The sequence below is a fragment of the Bacidia gigantensis genome, assembly GCF_019456465.1.
Source record: "Bacidia gigantensis strain McMullin 20006 chromosome Unknown contig_295, whole genome shotgun sequence".
Lineage (NCBI taxonomy): Eukaryota > Fungi > Ascomycota > Lecanoromycetes > Lecanorales > Ramalinaceae > Bacidia > Bacidia gigantensis.
The window spans coordinates 202,389-222,081 of record NW_025408608.1 but is presented as its reverse complement, the minus strand read 5'-3'; the positions used below and the strand labels follow the sequence as shown (position 1 = coordinate 222,081).

Below are 19,693 nucleotides of genomic sequence, written 5' to 3'. Positions count from 1 at the left end.
TCCCCCCCTCCCCCTCACCAACTCCCCACCCCTCCGGCGTCTCCCCAAGCACCCGCGCCGGCTTCCCCCCAACCACAGAGAAACTCGGCACCACCATCCTCTCCGGCAACACCGCCCCCTCAAGCACCTTCACATAATCCTTCAGTATACAAAACTTCCCCACCACGCTTCCTTCGCCGATATGCACATGGTCGCCAATGCTGGCGGCTTCGATCACGCAGTGAGGCGCTATGTAGGTGTTCGTGCCGATTTTCATCGGGTAGAATATGCTCGTGTTGTTCTGCATGCGGGCGGGTGGGCGCAGGACCGTGTGCGAGGAGATTATCGTGTAGCGTCCTATGGAGACGGAGGTGCGTGTGGGTTGGGGTTGGGGTTTGCTGCCGTCTTTTGTGGTGGTGGTGGAAGAGGACGAGGAGGAGGGTGGGGGAGGGGCAGGGGCAGGGGAGATGAGGTCGCCCCGGATGCAGGCGTACGGTTGGATTACGGTGCGTCCGCCTAGGATGATGTGTTGGGTCCCGTGTAGCTGGGCGCGGCGGGCGACTTTGTTGCCCGTGTCGGTCTCGATGTATTCGGATTTAGGCTTTGGAGGCATCGTGGACGAGAGGGAATGGTTGTTGCTTGAGGGAGGTGTGACAGATGATTTGGCGGGCGATCCATACATTATTGAAGAGGTCTTGGCGCGAACGGAGTTTAGAATAGGGTACGGGCCGTTTGAGCAGGAGCTTATTTAATTGGCTGCTGGGATCACTTGTCTCCCGCCAGAAGACTCAATGCCTCTACAGTGTCCAGATACCATGTCGTAGGTTGACAATATCCTTAAACTCATTATGAGACGCGAGATACTACCAGGAAATTCTGAAGACACACCGTTTGTACCAGTTCTATCGAGGGTCCTTGGAGTCCTTGATAAGAAACCTGGAAATCCTTCCACAAGTTTGGTAGGGAACGTAGTAACCGTCATGGCTCAGAGAGCTATATGTTACTATCCAAGTCTGACTACTGTATCTAAATCTCAACTCAAACCGGCCGCCGCTTGGCTGAAGCTGACATTTGGTGGCTCGTCCGACATATGATGTGGGTTATCAAGCGCAATTACCACTAGAGGCTAGTAGTTTCTTGTCGAGCTTGTTGGCTTAAGTACTCAAGTGACGCTCTCTCTTCCACACCTTCGTATGGGACTACTTGTGATTCCAAGTTGGAGGCTCGGATACTGTGCTTGTTTTTAAAAAAGAGGCTGATTCGAATCTGTTTCTAAGAAAGGCGTTTACCATCTTACAAGTCAGACTTTGGAATCCTTATTTGAAGTGCTAAATAATTGTCATGGAGGACACTGAACATTGAGTACATTGAAAACGTCGAGAGGCTTAGGAATGGCCATAAGGGACCAGGAGTCCAACGCCCGTTTGACAGCAGCATCTCTTTCTGAATGTTCTCATTGAGCTGAAATCTTCCTTCTTCTCTTCTTCAATTTCAACATCCGCCCCTTCTCTGACCGACCTCGATCATCGCCTGGCCTTTCATATCCTTCCGCCTCACTGCCTTCTCGCCTCTTCGCCTCTCCTCCGCAGCACTCTTCCACAGCCTATTTACCTCCCACCCCGTCAAAGTCACTTTCTTGACATTTGTCTAGGATGTCTCGTGATGTCAGACTAGGAGCTCGGATATTGTCCAGATCTTTCGTACGTCCGCTGCTTTGTTAGCTTCGTAAGACTTCCGTCATGATATGAATTAGAAAATATATTGCTTCTCTTTGAGGAGATGGATTTACGAGACAATCGTCATAGAAATGATTGATTGAGTAGTCACATGCTTGTTCTTGTGCTGGGAGCTTCTGTTGAGGAACCAGTCCATATGATAGTCGTATCGGCGCGACTTTAGAGCAGTAGCCCAATCCTTGTTCGCTTCCTTTGCAATCATCAACTTAACACAACATTGAAAGCAATGTTTGTTACCAAGTATTTCCCTCAGCTAGCATAGGAATGAGAAAAGAATGTGATCTCGTCACCATCAATAGTCGTTGGTGAGTGAAGTGTTGTCAGCTCGCTGAGTGTCGTAATTTCCCGCGGAAGTTGTATTTTGATTTTTGAAACGCGACCGATTCCCTTTCTCCCCATACTCTCTTGTTTCTACCTCTGTGTGATTATCAAGACAGTGCTTAAATAGGACCAGAATACTCTTCACAGCATTCTGGTGCCGCAAATTCGGACTCCCTGAGTCCTTTAAGAAAACGTTCGGCTAGACCGGGGTTTTTATATACATGAAATGGAACTGAATCAGTTCAATCAGCGTGGACTTCTCCACTCTGATCATCAAGATCAAAGAGAGGATGCTGTCCATTCTGCAACCATGTCTAGGGGCCTCAGTGTCCCAGACTTACATAAACTTCGAAGCAACTTGCCTTCTTCTGATGAAGTACCGCAAGTAGAGCTAGATGCCACATCTGCTACCGCACGTCCTCTAGAAACATCTGAGGCCGTTTCTGCCACTCTAAAGACACAGATATCAGAGGCTGATACTTCTACCTCAGTAACAGATGCGGACAAAGCGAAGCTCACACCTGAGCATAGACAGCAACTCCTGCAGTGTCACATAGCCCATTTTCGGAGCAGAGGAGGAGTCGATCAAGCCTCGTCCCACCAGCAGACCCAAGTCGTAGTAGCTAAGAACAAGCGAAAACGCTCAAATAGTACCAGCAACACGCGACGCCGGGAATGGCTGGACACCTCTGAGGAACATCGAGCCCCAAGGGGCTCAGCGAAAGTGAAGGATCAAAGATGCATAATCAGAATAGACAAGAAAGCTTGTTTCGGAGATTTGTACGAGACCCTCCCCTTTTCTCCCTTGCTCACCTTGAGTCCCCTGCCAGCCGAGATCCCCTTCCTGAAGCTGATGCTAGCTGACCCAAGAGGAGGTGCATACTACGACAATCGATGGTACATCGATCAATACGTCCCCGTGCCTAGCATTACGAAGTTTGAGGCATTCCCTTACCACGATCACCCGGAGGTGTGGCCTCAAGGCTCGAAATACCACGATGTTCTTGACAATGTGCGCGAAGAAGACAAGGAATCGCTGGTATGCATACGGTTTAGGTCGTGGGCGCACATTACACCACACACACCTGAGCATCACGGAGCACGCGATCCTTTCGTTCGAAGCGTAGGTGAGGAGCTCAATATCAAGACAACCAAGCGGTATATAACAGCTTTATGTCGCCCCAAGAAACCGTTCGAAATCAGTATCTACTTCGTCTCGAAATTTCCCTGGAATCGGTTGTGGTGGAAAAATTTCTTTCCCCTTCGCGTCGCTCTCGCAAAGCGAGCAGAGCGAGTGCACGGCCCGCGATTACCAGATGCAAAGAACGAGGAAGGCACAGGTGGGACAGAAGAGCTTGACACGCCGCTGGGTTATGAAAGCGATTCAGCCTTGGACGAGATGGAGCTAGATAGAGATGAAGACGGAAAGATAGATACTTAGCTCAATGTGAAAGGGTTAGGAGGATTCTATCAAGGAAGACCGCGTATTTGTTTAACTCCAACTCTCCTCGGCCCCTGAGACTGCTGCTCCTTCTCTTCCAGGTCTTTCTCAGCCTCGACACCATCAACAAGTGTTGAAGGTGTTGACCTGAAGTGTTGTAATCTCTAGCCGAGATTGGGCATTCCTTTTCTGAGCGGACTTTCGTGAGAAATTATCCTTTCTCTTTCTCTTTATTTCTTACCTGTTGGTGTAGCCTACAGCTATTCCGACACCTACAGATGGAACTGAATCAGTCCAATCCTCGTGGGCAGCTCCACCCTGATCACCAAAATCAGAGGGAGGATTTGTCCCACAAAGGGACGAAGCCAGTGATGACTTCGGACCACTGTAGCCCTTCGGGTTCGCCCCGGGCTAGTATTACAAACCAATCCGTGACCTCGTCTTCGCCAGAAGATGCACAGGCTACGAATGAAGCCACAGACCCAGTCTTGACTTCAAAACCCATACCGCTTAGTTCCGACCACTTGGTTCAAAAAACACACAAAACCTCCTCTTCACCAGAAGAAAATGAGGTCTCCAAACCTTCAAAGCAGAACGCTCAATCAGCTGCAACAAGCCCGACGCGCTCTTCCGAGACAAAACTCGCCCTCCTGAAAACAAGGCTCTCGGGCGTGGACACCTCCATCGTCATCACGGAGGAAGAGAAGGCACGGCTTACACCTGAGCATAAGACGGAGCTCGGGAGGTGGTTTATAGCCCGCATCGTAAGGGATGTGGAAGTCAGGGAATTTGCGAACTCCAATGGACCGCCCTCCGTGTCACCTTCGCGAGATCGAAGGCGCTTAAGGGCGATCGAGATGGAACGGCAACAGCGCTCCCTCGAGGCCAGACCGACACGTTATCGAAGACCCTGTGAGCCTGAGGAGGATGAGGAAGAAAGTGTGATAGGGGATAGTGCCGACGGAGGGGCTGGGAGGAAGAAGATTAGGCAGATGTGACGAAGGTGGATATGGACGAAGATGAGAACGCAAGAGAAGGCAGCGAGATAGCTACCTAGCTGAATATCAAAAGATCTAGGAGGATTTGATTGAAGATTGTGTCTTTTGTTATTTGTGTCTTGATGGTTAAGATGTTTGACTAAGAAGCTCCTTCCCTGCACAAGCTCCTCCTTGTCCATCGTTCCTTCTAGCCTGTGTTTGCCGTAATTGAGATTTTGATACTTTCGAAGGAAAGCACGACCCTGCAACGCGCAAAATATGCAATTTTATAGATGCTTCGTCAGCCACCAGGAGTGCAGTTCCGGAGCCAAGGGTCTGCGCCCTAAAGAGCCGCCTAATTTCTGCGGATGGCGCCCGGGATTGGCGGAACTTGCCCCTATTGGCTCGGAAACTTTGGGGCCCCTGCTGCTAGGACGGGCGAAAATTGGGCAATCTTTTGCATAACATTGCGGCGATCACTGTCTGGAGCATTCCATTCTTAAGTTCGCTCTAAGAGCTTGGATTGTAGCATACAATCTCCTGCTCCATCGCCTTCCGCTTTATTGCACGCGGAATGCTTCTACCCTGCCTTTCATTCGTGAAGTCCTCCTCCATATTACCAGCACCAAGCCACGGCAACTTAATTCACGGCCACCCAAGCCAACTCCGTCAGTCGTCTTCCTCATCCTTCATCGAATCTTTCAACCTCTGCTTCTAAAACATGTGTGGCGGATCCAAATTACTTTGGCATTCAAGATCTTCAGCGATCTCCCTTCGAAGTCGTTCGAAACGGTAGAAATATTCGAGATTAAGATTAGACGGTCCGAGAGGCCATTCAGGCAGTAGCACTGGTGGTTTGTCTTCGACGTAGTAGTATTACTCCTCCTGATCTTTATCGTAAGTTGTTAGACCTGGGACTTACGAGGCAGCAAGATAACCTCTCGGCGGGAGCATAGTAGTACTCATCGTTCTCAACGGTGACAGCACCAGCGCTTTCCTCGCTGTTCTCGTGACGCTGTCTGCGATCCCGTCTCTTGCTCTCCAGATGGGCCACGGGGTTTTCGGTGATTGGCACTCGAGGGAGCCCGGGTTTGTGTACTCGCTGGACTCGATTTTGCTGGACTCGATTCGCCGGCAGTCTCCGGCTTCGAAACATCACTGACGGCCTTTGGATTTGGGTCCACGAAGAAGGTTGTGTTGTAATTAGCCTTTGATGTCGATCTAATCTTTTCGGCAGATGTTTGCAAACTCGCATCCTTTTTGATGACGGCGTTGGACTCATCTCCCAAACTCATTGATTTGGTGGGGAGATTCGAAGGTCCAATCTGTTGTGACCGTCCAACAGGGGTCATAAGTTGTGGACCGTTGTTCTGATTCGTGGTTTGTGGCTTCCTCTTCTTCTCAAGTCGACTTACATGGCTCTCAAGCACATCGACTTTGCGCTTGACTGTCTTCTTCTCGACATCTTCTCTGGCTACGCGTTGTGCTAGCTCACCGTTCAGTCGGACGATTTCTTGGTTTGCTTCGTCGAAGTCTTGACGCAGTCGGTTAAATTCCTGTTGGAGCCCCTCTCTAGCGAACTCAGAAGTTTCTCTTGCCGACTCGGAGTTACGCAGAGCGATTTTAAGAGATTCTTCTTGATCAAAAGTCTCAGAGGTCATTGTATTTTTTCTCTTTACTTCCCGGAGATATCACCTGCGAGAATGAGTTTGCTTCACGAGGAGATGATTTGGCCTTTGCTAGAATCGTGCCTTCGCCCTCAGAAGACCTATGAGCAGTCTGTCGATACCGTGGACGACGACCTGTCATATGAATGACAGCTTAGCTACTTTGCTTAAGTGACAGGGGTTAGACAATGAAGAAAAGGATCTGTGTTGGTAAATGATAGCAGGCACTAAACTCAGCCCTATGTCTTGGCAAGGGTTTAGAGGTCATAAGTTCCGGCGGAAGGCATGCAATTATGGCAATAACGAGTCGCAGATTCAAGGAGAAGGTCGTCAAGCTTATCACTCAAATCATTGGTATTCTCACAGGGGTAAAGTCAGTCAACTTGATATTGACTCCAGCCTCTAAATCGAACTCAATGGCACTTCATACCCAGAACAACTCAAAATTTCGCGGCGAGTGCTTCAGTCTAGCTCAAGATAATTGCCAATTCCTCGGTCCCACGCTCTCCCTCATGGAACTCCATTGACCTTCGCAAGCGAACGCTACAGCTCGTCAATTGCTTGCTTGTAGCTTGTACGCATTGCAGCCACTTTGCGGTCATGCTCCTGGAGATGGTCTACCAGGCCTTGGATCAACGCTCGCAGATGAAAGGTTTGCTGGCTCGAGCTCCGCCCCTTTTCACCATCATCATTTGGCTTGGTCATATGTTTGGTGCGCCTTATCCTCATGGGTCGAAACACAAGGCCCCTAAGCCTGTTCATTTGGCGATTTTTCCCTGTCAAAACGACTTCTTGATCAGCCACGAGGTTCATAAGATGCATGACCTCTCGCTCCATCTTCCAAAGCTCGTGTCGAGCAGCCTTCCTTGCTCGCTCAGAAGCATGAAGTGCTTGCCAGAGCGCCTCTGGTTCGTCAAAGCCTTCTTGCTCGGACTCTTCCTCAGAGTTTTCTTCTGATGTTGCTTGGTTTTGAAGGAAAGACCGCCCCTGAGAATCCCCCCAATACCACAGGAGGTCTCGTTCTCGACCAAGTTCTGCGCTGAGAAAGAATAACATCGTCCGATTGTGAAGACTTACCCAACCCATTGGCGAAGGAAACCATATCGAGATCGGGAATGGACTTCTTGGGCTACGTAGGAAGCCCAATTGAGTTTTCAGAGATTGGCCAACCGAATCCTTATACTTATAATCTTTGGCGAAGCCGTCTAGTAATGGCCAACTGGTAAAACGGATGCAGATCAGGTCCGCCAAATGGTCAAATCCCCATTTCTCTATCACATCCTTGTCAGATACCTCTCCGTCATTGGTATTGTCCTTCACACGAAACGCTTCGAAGTCCGAAACAGCAAAATTGAACCCGTCATGGGCGTTCATCTTCCAGTCGCTTCTGTAAAACTCCTCATGGTCTTGATCTCTCAAGGTCAAAGTGATTGTTGGAGGTCCGTTCGGTCCTGGATACAGGCTGACACGCGCCATTATCGGATACGCGCCAAAGAAATCCCCAAACGCCTTCTTTCGTCCGATTTTCACCATGCACTTTTGCGGTTTCAATGCTCGACATCCTTCCATCGATGGAGCCTGAGCCTCAATTTGGTGTAGAGCTTTTTCCCAAGGTTGTCCGGATTGCTCACGGTCCCTTTGGACGCCGCTCTTGGAGACTTCCTCGTTTCTGCCTGCTTCTTGTACATTAGACTTCTCTTGACGCTCATTGATTTCTCCATCGCTCAATGAGGAGGTGCCGTCTGACTGGTTTTCGTCGGATTGACCGGTGCGTGTTTGGCCGACTTTGCTTCCGGCTGTGATCAAATCCTCGTTCTTCGCGCCAGTCGCGAAGGCTCGTCCGCTGGGACTCGCAATACCATGTACAGGAACTGCATGTGCTCCGTCGTGGACTCCCGTTGATGTTTCTGTGCTGAAAAGCTCGTCAGCCTCAGCGCAATGCCCAGCACCAAAGGTCTCGGAAGGTTTCATCATTATACAAGTCACGCGGCACAGCGGCGCAACAAAGCTGACCTCAATTTGACTTGAGGAGCTGGTGAATTTGACGTGACTTTGCAATGCAAATGGCTCAGTCTCAAATTCGGGTTGTCTCGTGTAGAGGTGGGAAGGTTGATAGTCGCGTCCGGTGTGCGTCCAGTGTTGGGATGAAGTGTTGTCAGGCGCCAAGACTTGATCCCAGCTGGAGCGTGGCAATTGATTGCAAAAAGTGAGATTGCTGAGAGACATAGGGTGCAATGAAGTCTTCTTTGTCGAGAGGTGCATCGGGTGATACTACTTGCACAAACTACTTATAAAGTATGAGTAGCGCTTGGCTACATATCCTGAGCCGCCGTGAGCTTCATACTGCATTCTCTAGATCATCGAACCTTTGAAATCGAGCGCTGGGCGCCTGGGAAGAGCCTCTTCGAAAAGACATTTCGTTTTCATGGGGATGAGGTCGGTCAGTGTTACTGTCGAAATCTTCCCGTGCTGTAAATCGCAAGATTGGGTTTCTTCCCATAGGAGAAGAATTCCCACCCGATTGGAGAGTATTAGCTTGCTCTGGCATACCGAATGAATCCCGATCTCCGCTCAGGTCGTCGAGATTGGAGAAACAACGACGAGAATGTGTCGTGATGAAAGCTAGACGAAGATCAAATATTGTAGCTCTCCAGCACGGCCTTCAATTCCCCGTGGATACAGCGGCGACGATGGTGGCGTTATCACGGATCAATGGAGACTCCAAATCATTCACCGCAGAATTGCCACTTAATGACGCTGTCGTGATATGACGCTAGCTCCAATAGGATCAAAATTCCGGCCTCTGCCCATATGACAATCGCCACGACATACACTCGCTCATGGGACCTCACAGAGCTTTGACGCAATCCTTTTCGTTCGTTACCTCTCGAAGTACGTCTTTCTGCAATCCCAGAAATCATCACACATTCATCCAGTCACTCGAATTCTTACTGTGGTGAAGTGTCAATCCGAACGCGCTCGAAATCAAAACAACACCAAAATCGTCACCTTCTCTGACTTTTTCGCGTCGTATCGCACCGTCTGAATCGTGTCTGACGATTGCTTTGAATTCTTCGAATCACCAGAAGAGGTCGCTCGCTCAGAGCGGACATTTTAACACGGCGTGCAGGCAATCCTCAACGTCTCAAAATGGCATCCTCCCCAAATGACCCACCCCCGACTGCAAGTAGCAGTCCTCCCATCACGCCTCAAATGGCAGCGGTCTCTACAGAAATCGGCTCATATGGCGCCATCGCCTCGAATAAAAAACTCACAGTTGAAGACAAGTTGAGGATGCTTCGCGAGAGATATGATGAATATTGCATTGAGAAGAAGAAGAGAGAAGACGAGCTCAAAGCAATAGAGCTGCAAAATTCAATAGCCAACAATCCCAACATTGCAAGGTTGCTCAAAGAGCCGACTCCCTGGGAGGTCTTCACACCACGAAACATCCAAAATCTAAATAGGCGTGTCAGGTGTGGATTCAGGCTTGCAAAATTGGATCCGGAAACTCAAATACCTCAAGATTTGACGAGCATCATCGGTAGTCCTCATGCTGATCCCGAGGACTATCAGGCGTTTGTGAGATACGATGCAGGTCGATATGGTGACGGCCGAGTGACGATTACCTTCAAGATTCGCAAGAGAGTGGCGAATGAGAATATCATTGACACATCAGAAAGCGCTTCGTTCATGCTCTACTGTACGTTCAAATTAGGTGCAAAGCTAAGAGATACTGGATACCAAATTGACTGCTTCGACTACAAGCATTTCAATGAGCTCGAACTTGGGGATGAGTTGTATGACGAGCGAATGGACAAGGAAATCAAGCCAGGCGACACGTTTACCAGACCACATCTCCATTGCTGCATGTTCATCAGCCATGGATGCGTACAGTCGCACTACGACCCTCAAAGTACGGCACATCTTCCGCAAGACGTCCAAGATGTGTTGCGGAAACTTTTCTGCGACACAGGTACATTTAGAGTGGTCTGCTATCATCCCATTCCCCAATCTGCGGAGGCCAACTGGCTCAAGGCTCTCCGGCACAACATCAACCACCATACTCCTCAGCTATGGCAGTATCTCAACGAGGACGGCTCAGTCAATTACTCATTGGATCAGCCTTTGATCGTTAGAATGCAGGAGGGGATGTACGTGAAAGAAAATGGGGAGTTTTACACATTCCCTGAGAATCTTGACTGGGACGAACTACATGTATTTGCGATTGATGCGATGATCCCTGCCATTCGCGAATACCAACTCGCGTTATGTCACGGCCAAATCATCAGCCAGACACGCCATCGCGCATACGCACAACAAATGCCACAGCATCTTATAGACTTCAGAGATGAGACCGGACGACACGACAGGCTGTCGAGGACGATCAATCTCTTCGTCACGTTGACACAGTTCGAGGATTTTCTCGTCAAGGAAATGAAACCCGCAGCAGGATCAAGGGTGCTAGTCTGGTGGGATAAACCGCATGATTTCATTCCGAATAGCTCTACCAAGAATGGGACGAACTACGGCGTGGTCGTTGATGACGAAGAAGGGTGCTTAGCGACTGGTGCTGCTTTTTGTCTAAGAGTATCCCTCAGCAAAAGTGGATCCAAGAATCCACCTCGGCAAATGAGTGAGGGTTTGCAGAAATTAAGCCTCAAAAAGCTCAATTATATTCATATCTATGTTGAAGTGGATACAACAGCTATCCAACGCCAACTGCTGGCGATCAGTGTCTTGTGCAAACCCAAAGACCAGATGACAAGTGAAGAGATCGACGAGTCGCAGGAATGGGACGAAGTTATGAATACCCTTTGCCAAAAGCCGGGCAAAAAGCCGAAAGAGTACAGGATCGACCTCACAGCCATCAACCCTGAAGCGTTCAGCACATGGTACGAAGTCGGATCTGAGATTGTCAAAGATAGTCCAGATCAGCTAGCAATTATTGACAGCTTGGAAAACGTCGATTCTAAACTCGTCGGTGTTTTAGGTGCAGCTGGAACCGGAAAGACGAACATCATGGCCCTACTTGCTGGTGCTGTCGGAGTCCAAGGGGCTCAGGTCATGATTACTGGCACCACCCATGCTGCGCTTGACACCAGTGGACGTGCTGTATGGAAGTGGCTCTCTAAGGACGCAAGGAGGGTCCTGAGATTCCTGCGTATGGATCTGGTATCAGTTGAGATATATCATCTCCAGCAGTCTGTCGAGTGGCTGGGAAGTGATGCACTCGAGCCCAAAGGAGCGTGGAAGCAGCGAATTGGAATCTCCGAGAATGGTGAGACCTCCTTCACGTTCTGTCTGGCTTCAATGACACAGGCGGCTGCTCAAATCTTCGAGCCCAGGGATATTCTCGATGAGGCTGAATACGATGAGCTGTTTGACGATTTGGAGCTCATCGAGAATCAGGAGCCGAAGACGCAAACGTTTGGAACGGGAAAGGAGTCCAAGCTCCCTCGTGTCATGACTCTTGCCTGGCGTGAATGGGAGCTTCTTGATCGTGATTCACGTCGAGCGCAAGAAGCCTTTGAGAACCTTCATGAGGCATGGACGTCTCCTGAGAAGACCGAAGAGGAATGCTTGGAGTCGAATCCGAGAATGTCAGATAGGTTGAAAGAGGCATGGCAGAGTGAACCCATCCGCGAGGAAGAATTCAATCGAAGAGTCCGAGATCACGAGATTGAGAACGTTGAGCAGCTCAACAAGTCTCACGGATATCGAACGCTGTTGTGGGATTTCGTCCAGGATCTGTCCAGCTTCAACAGCCAAAAATTCAAAGCGCTTATCAAAGCAAGAATGGAGGTAATTGGCCGCATTCTACATCTCACCACCTTCCTGCTTGTCACTTGCAACAAGTCCGCAATGCCAGAGATCAAGACACACTTCAAGGCTCAGGTTGTACTTGTTGAAGAAGCTGCTCAGATGAAGCTGTCTGATTTCATGACTGTTGTGTACAGCCAGCCAGACGCAGATGCTTACTATCTCTTCGGCGATCCAAAGCAACTAATTCCGTACAACGGTGCCTTGTTGGTCAATGAGAAAATATCCCAAAGCAAACGCTCGCCTCTGAGCCTTCTCGAGGTGAAGAATCACAATATCAAGCGGCTTACTAAACAGTACCGTGCTGCACCAGCGTTGATGCAATTCCCCAACAGGTACTTCTACAACAACACGGTGGAAAACGCCGCCAAGACCTTTGGCAACAACAATTACCGTGTGAAGACCAGAGAACTTAGCCAGCGCTACCGAATCGGGAAGACCACAGGGAGTGAGCTCTTTTTCATTGACGTGCCATACGGTGCCTCGCGTGCAGAAGAGAAAGGTACGTCTCTGACAAACCCTGCAGAGGCGATCCGTGTTGCGAAGCTGGTGGACCAGTACCTCCAGATGGGGGTACCAATTGGGAAGATCACGATTTTGTGTTACTACAACGCGCAGCGCGATACTATCAAAGAGGAGCTGACGAGTCTCAAAGAGACTCTTGGTAGAGCCTGGCAGGTCCAGGACATACTGATCACATCCGTAGATCAATATCAGAACCTTGAGAACGAGATCACGATTGTGAATTTTGTCGCCGCACCATCAGTAGACCGATCCGAAACGGAGAACCGAGATGATGGTAGTGAGGCTTATTCCGGTGGATGCTCCATAACAAGCTATGTCAAGGATAAACATCGCTTGCTGACGGCTATCACTCGGGCCAAGAATGGCTGCGTGCTAATCGGCAATATGACAGCCCTGCTTTGGTCAACACAGAAAGAAAGCGCACCTAGTGCCGTTTTCGAGCTGATGTTGGACTTGTTTTGCCGGAACTTGGTCGCCGTGGATAAGAGGAGCAAAGACCAATTGTTCCAAGACAACCCAAAACTCACGGAACAACGTACTGCGCAAGCTGTTGCCAGGCTAGATCAGGCTTTGAAGCGCAAGAGCAAACCAAAGGTGGAAGGGGACGTTTATGCTGCGCCGACTTATCGGCTAAGGGAAGGTCGGACGCAGAGGCCGATTGATACTGGTAGTTATGGGATGGAGGCTGATGAGTATGATGAGGAAGGCACGATCTAGGGAGCCCGAGAGGCGGGGGAAGTGTGAGATTGACTAAGCAAGTAGGATAAGGCTGCCTCGTTTGGTGACGTTTAATAGATAGATCAATGTATATTCACATTCATTGCCAATCTAATGCCCAATTTCCCTCGGCGACGGGAGCGCCGATGCTTCCTTCACCACACAATGTCATGAGGAGCGAGGCCAGACATCAAAGTCAATATAGCGCGCTGTTGTCTGCGAAACCGTGTATTGTTGACCAATCAACAACGTAAATTCTCAGCTTGAATCTTGAATCTTCCGCTAGACTTAGCAACGTGTGGTTAATCGATGACCACCAGAATCACCACTGATGAATTGTCCTCTGAAGCCTGCCGCAGAGTTAGCGATTTTCTGTATGAGACATCGATACCACCTAAACTAGGCTAAATCTAACGTAGCAGAAGTCCCCTTACGCCTGTACAAATATTCGACAATCCAAAACTTCTTCTAGACAGATATATCAAGGTAAAAGATCTCGATTGGAAGCCTCCTTCGTTAGTTCAGTTGGAGATCCATGTGCTTCAGCCTTCTCCTTCGCCTTTTGTGCTTCGTGTCGTTGGAGGAGCTCCCATTGAGATGGGCCTTTGCTAGGTTCCAACATGTTCTCAGGTCTTAATTTAACCGGAATCGCGGCTACTTGCTTTGTCGGATCAGATTGATCCAATAGCCTTCGCTGCTTGTCCACTGTAGTAATCATAGGCGCTTCAAATGTCTGAGGGTGTCTTGGTCCCGACGCTTGACCCTTAGATAGATTCCCTGAATTCTTTTGACGGGTAGACGCTTGATTCTGCGACTTTGGTTGGGTTTTACCGACGGAGCCTTCACAAGAATCTCCTCGCTTTGCGAGATCCGCACGTGAAGGTGAGAGGGGCTCTTCAGGTTGAGATGGGCCGAAGAGGTCGTCATCGTTTCTCAAGTTCCAAGAGTCGATGTCAGGCGAATTTCTAGAGCTCCTGCAGTCAGGCACCTGCATGGATAGACCGCTTGTAGAAGTGACCTTCACATGATCCGCTGCCTTTGCTGACTCTGTGATTGCAGATGGCGACGGATTTTCTTGTGAGCGCTTCGGCTGATGCTTCAAGTGCTTTGAATCATCGTCATACTTTGACTGTAGCTTTCTCTTTTTCCGGAGATGCTCTTCAAACGCATCTGCTTCTCGCTTAGATGTCCTTCGTTCGACCTCTTTCTCAGCATTGAACGACGCGATCTCGCCTTTCAGCCGGGCGTTTTCACGCCCTAATGTGGCAACTTCTTGCTCACTGCGGAGAAGTGCGTCCCGAAGGACTTCTACATCATCTATGTCGTGGTATGACATTTTGTTATAAACGTTCCTACGACACTGCGCAGAAATCGAAACGCTCTTCAGCGAAGAGCAAAAGTTATCCGGGATCTTGAATCACGAATGTTTTTTATCTTGAAAGGTTGGAAAAGCCCAGTGTTGACGAAAGAATGTTCGGAACAACCAGTTCAGCCCTATGTCTTGGCGTCAAGACAAAAGGCTCTCCACAATGGCAGGCAATGCTAGAGTGTACGAAACGGAGACTTCTTGTATGGAAAGAGAGTCTGAAGGCCTCAAATTTGCTGAGCCCATACTAATCTCGTAATGAAGAACACCAGCTTGACTGTCTCTCAGTTTGGTCAGCTACCTACAGTTCGCTTGCCACTCGATACTTCGAGAACCTACCGCAGCGGCAACAGTAAACCCTCTCATCCACATGACCATTCTTCTAAATTCCTGCGACCCTCTTTCAGAGACGTTCTGCTAGCTTCGAGATGGCAAACATGTCCTTAAAGAAACTTGCCCCTCGTTTCCGGCACGCTCCTACGCCCTCAATTCTCGGTGATTGTCTTTAAGCTCTTGTTTTACCAGTCAATCATTTCCGATGACCCGTGTATCTGAAGGAATGGCTGCCCCTTGGAGCAGTTCACCGCAACTGTCATGGTTGTACTTGCTTTTCCATCTCAGATGCGTCTTCTGTTCCTCAAGAAACTCAGTATCTCTTCGTTTTCAGATGATGGGGATGGCTGCATAGGAAAAGAGGTTTCATCACGGGTTTGGGTAGGATATTGAGCGAAGATATTGTCTGAATTAGGCGTAGTGCGACTTTCAGCCCTTTTTACTTCCAAAAGATGTAACGTTGTCTTAGGCTTTGTTAGTTACGGCTACTGGGGTCTCATAGCCCTGCATTGTCACTTTGATGATTGACGGCCTCGCCTTCAAGGCAGCTGACCTTGCGTTGTAAAAGAATCAAGTGAACCATCTTTGGTCTCGAGTATTGACTCCGGGAACTCGATATGGAACCTTGCTTCAGCGGAAAAGCTTGGAGACTCTTTTTGTCGTGAGCGGACATTGATAGTCAATCTACCCGTGACATTCCAGGGGCTTTCTGTGTGCGTCTTGCACGTCTTCTCAGAAGGCAGAATTCTTCAATTGGCTACGTACGCATGCGAAGTACAATGTGTGAAGATCTCTGATATGTTTGTCCATGGTCGACAAGTTTGCTCCCTTACCTTATTGTTCTCTCAGCACCTACCACGCTAGTTCAGCCCTATGGCTTGGCATAGAAAGGGGTTCAGGGGGCCCCATCTGAAGGCAGGATGCGCGCGCTCGCAGTATTATGCAGTTACTGAATCACTTGATTGAATCACACATCGATAGACTTTACAACCCAATAATCTCTCAACCTTGACTACTTGATGGCAACATATTTCCTGAAGCTCTCAGCTCACAACAAGGCGTCAAACTTAGTTTCTTTCAAACAGACTACATCAGAGACTACCGAATTCAGAAGTGTCTTCACAGGAAATGCCCTCTCTCTTGCTGATGGGTCAAAGTCTGGGTGCCGATTGGCATGGTCGTCATCTGATTGTGTTTACAGATTCGGCGATAGCTCTTCTGCAATCTGAGCTTCATATGTTCTGTCAGGGTCAACGACAAGGATTAGTGGAAGTAGGGACATTAGTGTCTAAGCAAAGTTTTATGTTCGTCTTCGTAAAAAAAAAAAGAACTCACTTCCTAAGTCTTTCATTGTTGTTGTCGATCTACTTTGAGTCAGCAAGCATACCATCATCACCATTATGAAAATCTCATATAGTGTCACTAGACTTCTTACTTACTTTTGCCTGGCTGGTCTTCGAACGCGGTCTTGGTGACATCTTCCGTCCGCTCGCGTAATTCCTCTGCAGCTAGCTCTGCTTTTCCCTTTCATCCACCGCTCTCGTATTACTCGTGACAGCCTTCCTCTTGAATCTTCGCTTTCGTGCTCTATCGTTTCAAAACTCAGGCTATAGATGCTAGAGCTAAGCTTGAGACTGCCTTGTGAGACGTTTGTCAGGTCACACGTCGTAGTTGGATGTTGAGGCGGGGATGGTGACTTGAGCTTTCTAAGAGGAGCACGCCTTTTAGAAGGCGACGACCGACACACAATGTGAGCTTGGTCACTTGTGATAAAGTGTTTGCGACAGTATGGTGAGAGAGTTTAACTAGGCCCTGCTTGCGACCGTTGCATTGCACCTTTGACGGTGAAATCTACTACCCTGGTCTATGTTTGGACCTAGCCTACTCTATCTCGGCTTGTCACGCTCACAACTATTCATGAGTACTGTACTCTGCCGAATCCACGAAATAGTGCAATGATTGTTCCACCTTGCTGTCCTTGTATCCGCAACCAGTGGTCCTCAATCGTCCAGAATGATGTTCCATTCGCTAGAATCAAGTCGATAAGAAGCTGCAGCCTCGTTTTGGTAGAGTGATAGGTTTTGATTCCTGCTAATCCTGTTGATCAGTCTCTTTCTGCCAGAAGACATGGTACATTCTTTGAGTCATCTTCTCCTGCGCTCCAAAATTGGAATGAATTCTGCTGGCGCCCCCAGTACAGACGTCAAGTATGAACAGGATCCGTGTTCAAGCCTTCCGAGACTTCCTCGTCTCGTTTCCGCTTCTTGTTCTTAGCACCCTGATGTTCTGCTCCAAGTGAAACATTCGGCGGCAAGTGCGAATGAGTATCAAGATTAGACTCCTTGGTACCGTCGATTTCAAAAATGCTGCGCTTTGAAAGATCAAACGGCTTACTGAGCGTGCTCTTCCCCTTTTGCTCTTCGTTCCGTCCTGTAAGTGCGACCGGTATGTGACTTGCTCTGTCTCCTTCTGTTTCCATCGTCGAAAAGTCTCGTTCTCCAGACGACGCTGTCACCATTTCATCAGATCTCTGTACCGCGGGCTCTTTCTCCTGCTGTGTGCCACACTGCTTCTGAAATTTACTCTTCAAGCGTTGAAATACCTCACTTTGTACTTTCAAAAACGCATGTGATTCGGCGGTAAAGTTTTTGATTTCCGCAAGAGTAATTTTTGTTTCTGGCGAGAGACTGCTTTCTTTTTGGCGCTGAAGGTTATCTTCCAGCAACTGGCACCGCTTTCGAGACCTCTCGAGCTCACATTCGAGATCGTTGATTTTAAGATCTCGCTCCAGAATTTGATGTGCCGTATCTGACCGCAGACTCATGATCTCAGCTCTGGCATCATTGAGTGCAGTTTGAACGGTTTTGTTTTCTTGAGTCGACATATTGAGAACAGCACACGTGATATACCAATGAGCTTTTTTCCAGAGCGCGTGTTTCCTCGTAGGCACAAGAGACTCACGCGCAGAGCTGTCTTTAACTATGGAGACGTGTGTATGCTAAAGTACAGCTCCTCCAAAGCCTTCGATGAAAATCTTCGCGAAGCAAAAACTTGCTCCAACACCGTGTTGTATCAACATTTACCACGCTAGATGAGCCCTACGTCTTGGCAACAATCGAAATGTAAGGGGTCATACAACTCTGGATAATAATGGCGCCTTTGGTACGCCAAGGTGGATATTGAGATCACTTAATTGTTTGCATTGCAGAATTTATCTACTAAATCACTCGTCATTGGCATGTCGATACCTCTCACCATTCATCGTGCGTTTTTGAATTATTGCCTCAATGTAGGTTGGTATCCACTATGCTCAGATGTAGGTCACGTCCTTCTCCCAATCAATCCATGTCACAACCAAAGTAATCTCATTCTCGTCATCTTGATCCTTCCCTAAGTTGGCTGGTATGCTGACGAAAATAATGATCGTCATCATAAAAGAGTGGAAGTCCAAATATCTCTAGGACCTAATTCTTGTGGGATCCTGTGGCGTCAATATTGTTTCTCCTGTCAGGGATGTCGGGACTGACAAAGTCACCGTGTCCGCCTGACCTTTTTGACCTCTTGTGGGTAGACATGTCAATCTAATGACATGAGCGAATATCCACTCAGGAGGATGGGAGTCTTACATGGTCACTAGGCTGTTTTCGTTTGTCGACAAGTCTATAACCACTCGCATATTCTGGGGTCATTCCATCAAGTATTGCCTTAAAGCGTATACTTTGACAATTCTGCGTATCAGAAGATCCGATTAGTGACTCTGGCGCCGTCTGAGCATCATTCACTTTTGTTCGTAGAACCGCCGGTTTGCTTGTAGCACTAGATGGTCTTTCAGGTGGAGGCGATCTGTGCTTGTTACTCGTCTTCTCAAGGTGTACTAGACCAGTCTTTAAAGCTTCGATGGAGCGCAGACCTTTCTCGTATGCTTCGGCTGCCATCCGATCTAGCTGATGAAACGTTGTAGGCGATTCGCTCAGCTCTGTCTGGGTGAGAACGCAAGCCTTAAATGCTTCGTCAAGCTTCTGTTGGCGCTCTGCCATAGTATGTGCCGCCTCTCCTCTGCTTTTTAGCGCCTGTTCCTGGTCGATGTAATTCTGCGTAACCTGGTCATTGTAGCTTCTGAATCCTGAAGTGGCGCTGTCTGACGCTTCGACTTGCGCCTTCAGGGATGCTTGGAGTCCAACAACCTCAATGGTGAGCTTCTGGACGTCTGATCTTGAAATCTCACACTTAGATATTTGCGTAGATGGCACCAGAGAGTCTCTAGTGTCTCTCTCGCGAGTTCGCTTGAGAATTCTGTCAAGTTCCGCGCATTGTCGTTGAAGACTTGTGATCTCACCCTCGAGACGGACACTCTTCAGCTGAGACCCATCGATGAGAGACTCTATAGTTCTTGAATCTGATTTGAGGCCAGCAATCTCATTCAATGCTTTCGTAAGTCGAGCTCGGAGGTTCTCCTCATTGTCAATTGGCATTCTAAGATTAGCGATCCAAAGATCTTTGCCTAAAGACGGTTATGCGTCACTTACATCCAGCACTGTGGCCGCTGGAGATACGCTTTAAGCGACAGTACTTGGAATCAATGTCTTTCTCCGATATTTTGGTGGAAGGAAACTCTGTGCTTTGTTGTATTACGGGCAGCCGCGCTAGCTCATTTTGATAGCTTGGCATTTACCACAACTTGTACCCTGGCACTATCAAAAGGGAGAGCAAAAGACGCTATTTGTTGTCCTCAACCGTCAAGTTGATGTTTAAACACGTATGAGTAGGTCGGGATTGAATTTTGAGTTTTACTTGGACTACAATCATTC

The 19,693-nt window shown here is 48.6% G+C and overlaps 8 protein-coding genes across 8 annotated transcripts; 3 read left to right on the top strand and 5 right to left on the bottom strand.

The window, feature by feature from the left end:
- Positions 1–2,346: 2,346 nt before the first annotated feature.
- KY384_008124 (uncharacterized protein) lies at positions 2,347–3,477 on the top strand (the record flags this gene model as incomplete). The annotated part of the gene is made up of 1 exon (XM_044816613.1): positions 2,347–3,477. One exon carries the CDS (start codon positions 2,347–2,349, stop codon positions 3,475–3,477), a length of 1,131 nt encoding a protein of 376 aa, XP_044665978.1.
- A 278-nt stretch (positions 3,478–3,755) lies between these two features.
- KY384_008123 (uncharacterized protein) lies at positions 3,756–4,475 on the top strand (the record flags this gene model as incomplete). The annotated part of the gene is made up of 1 exon (XM_044816612.1): positions 3,756–4,475. The coding sequence occupies one exon, from the start codon at positions 3,756–3,758 to the stop codon at positions 4,473–4,475; it is 720 nt and encodes a 239-aa protein (XP_044665977.1).
- Positions 4,476–5,425: 950 nt separating this feature from the next.
- Positions 5,426–6,115, bottom strand: KY384_008122 (uncharacterized protein; the record flags this gene model as incomplete). Its single annotated transcript, XM_044816611.1, has 1 exon — positions 5,426–6,115. The coding sequence occupies one exon, from the start codon at positions 6,113–6,115 to the stop codon at positions 5,426–5,428; it is 690 nt and encodes a 229-aa protein (XP_044665976.1).
- A 549-nt stretch (positions 6,116–6,664) lies between these two features.
- On the bottom strand, positions 6,665–8,347 carry KY384_008121 (uncharacterized protein; the record flags this gene model as incomplete). Its single annotated transcript, XM_044816610.1, has 1 exon — positions 6,665–8,347. One exon carries the CDS (start codon positions 8,345–8,347, stop codon positions 6,665–6,667), a length of 1,683 nt encoding a protein of 560 aa, XP_044665975.1.
- Positions 8,348–9,271: 924 nt separating this feature from the next.
- KY384_008120 (uncharacterized protein) lies at positions 9,272–13,186 on the top strand (the record flags this gene model as incomplete). Its single annotated transcript, XM_044816609.1, has 1 exon — positions 9,272–13,186. The coding sequence occupies one exon, from the start codon at positions 9,272–9,274 to the stop codon at positions 13,184–13,186; it is 3,915 nt and encodes a 1,304-aa protein (XP_044665974.1).
- Positions 13,187–13,667: 481 nt separating this feature from the next.
- On the bottom strand, positions 13,668–14,522 carry KY384_008119 (uncharacterized protein; the record flags this gene model as incomplete). Its single annotated transcript, XM_044816608.1, has 1 exon — positions 13,668–14,522. The coding sequence occupies one exon, from the start codon at positions 14,520–14,522 to the stop codon at positions 13,668–13,670; it is 855 nt and encodes a 284-aa protein (XP_044665973.1).
- A 2,566-nt stretch (positions 14,523–17,088) lies between these two features.
- Positions 17,089–17,769, bottom strand: KY384_008118 (uncharacterized protein; the record flags this gene model as incomplete). Its single annotated transcript, XM_044816607.1, has 1 exon — positions 17,089–17,769. The coding sequence occupies one exon, from the start codon at positions 17,767–17,769 to the stop codon at positions 17,089–17,091; it is 681 nt and encodes a 226-aa protein (XP_044665972.1).
- A 426-nt stretch (positions 17,770–18,195) lies between these two features.
- On the bottom strand, positions 18,196–19,357 carry KY384_008117 (uncharacterized protein; the record flags this gene model as incomplete). Its single annotated transcript, XM_044816606.1, has 2 exons — positions 18,196–18,342; positions 18,512–19,357. 2 exons carry the CDS (start codon positions 19,355–19,357, stop codon positions 18,196–18,198), a joined length of 993 nt encoding a protein of 330 aa, XP_044665971.1.
- Between the last annotated feature and the right edge of the window lie 336 nt (positions 19,358–19,693).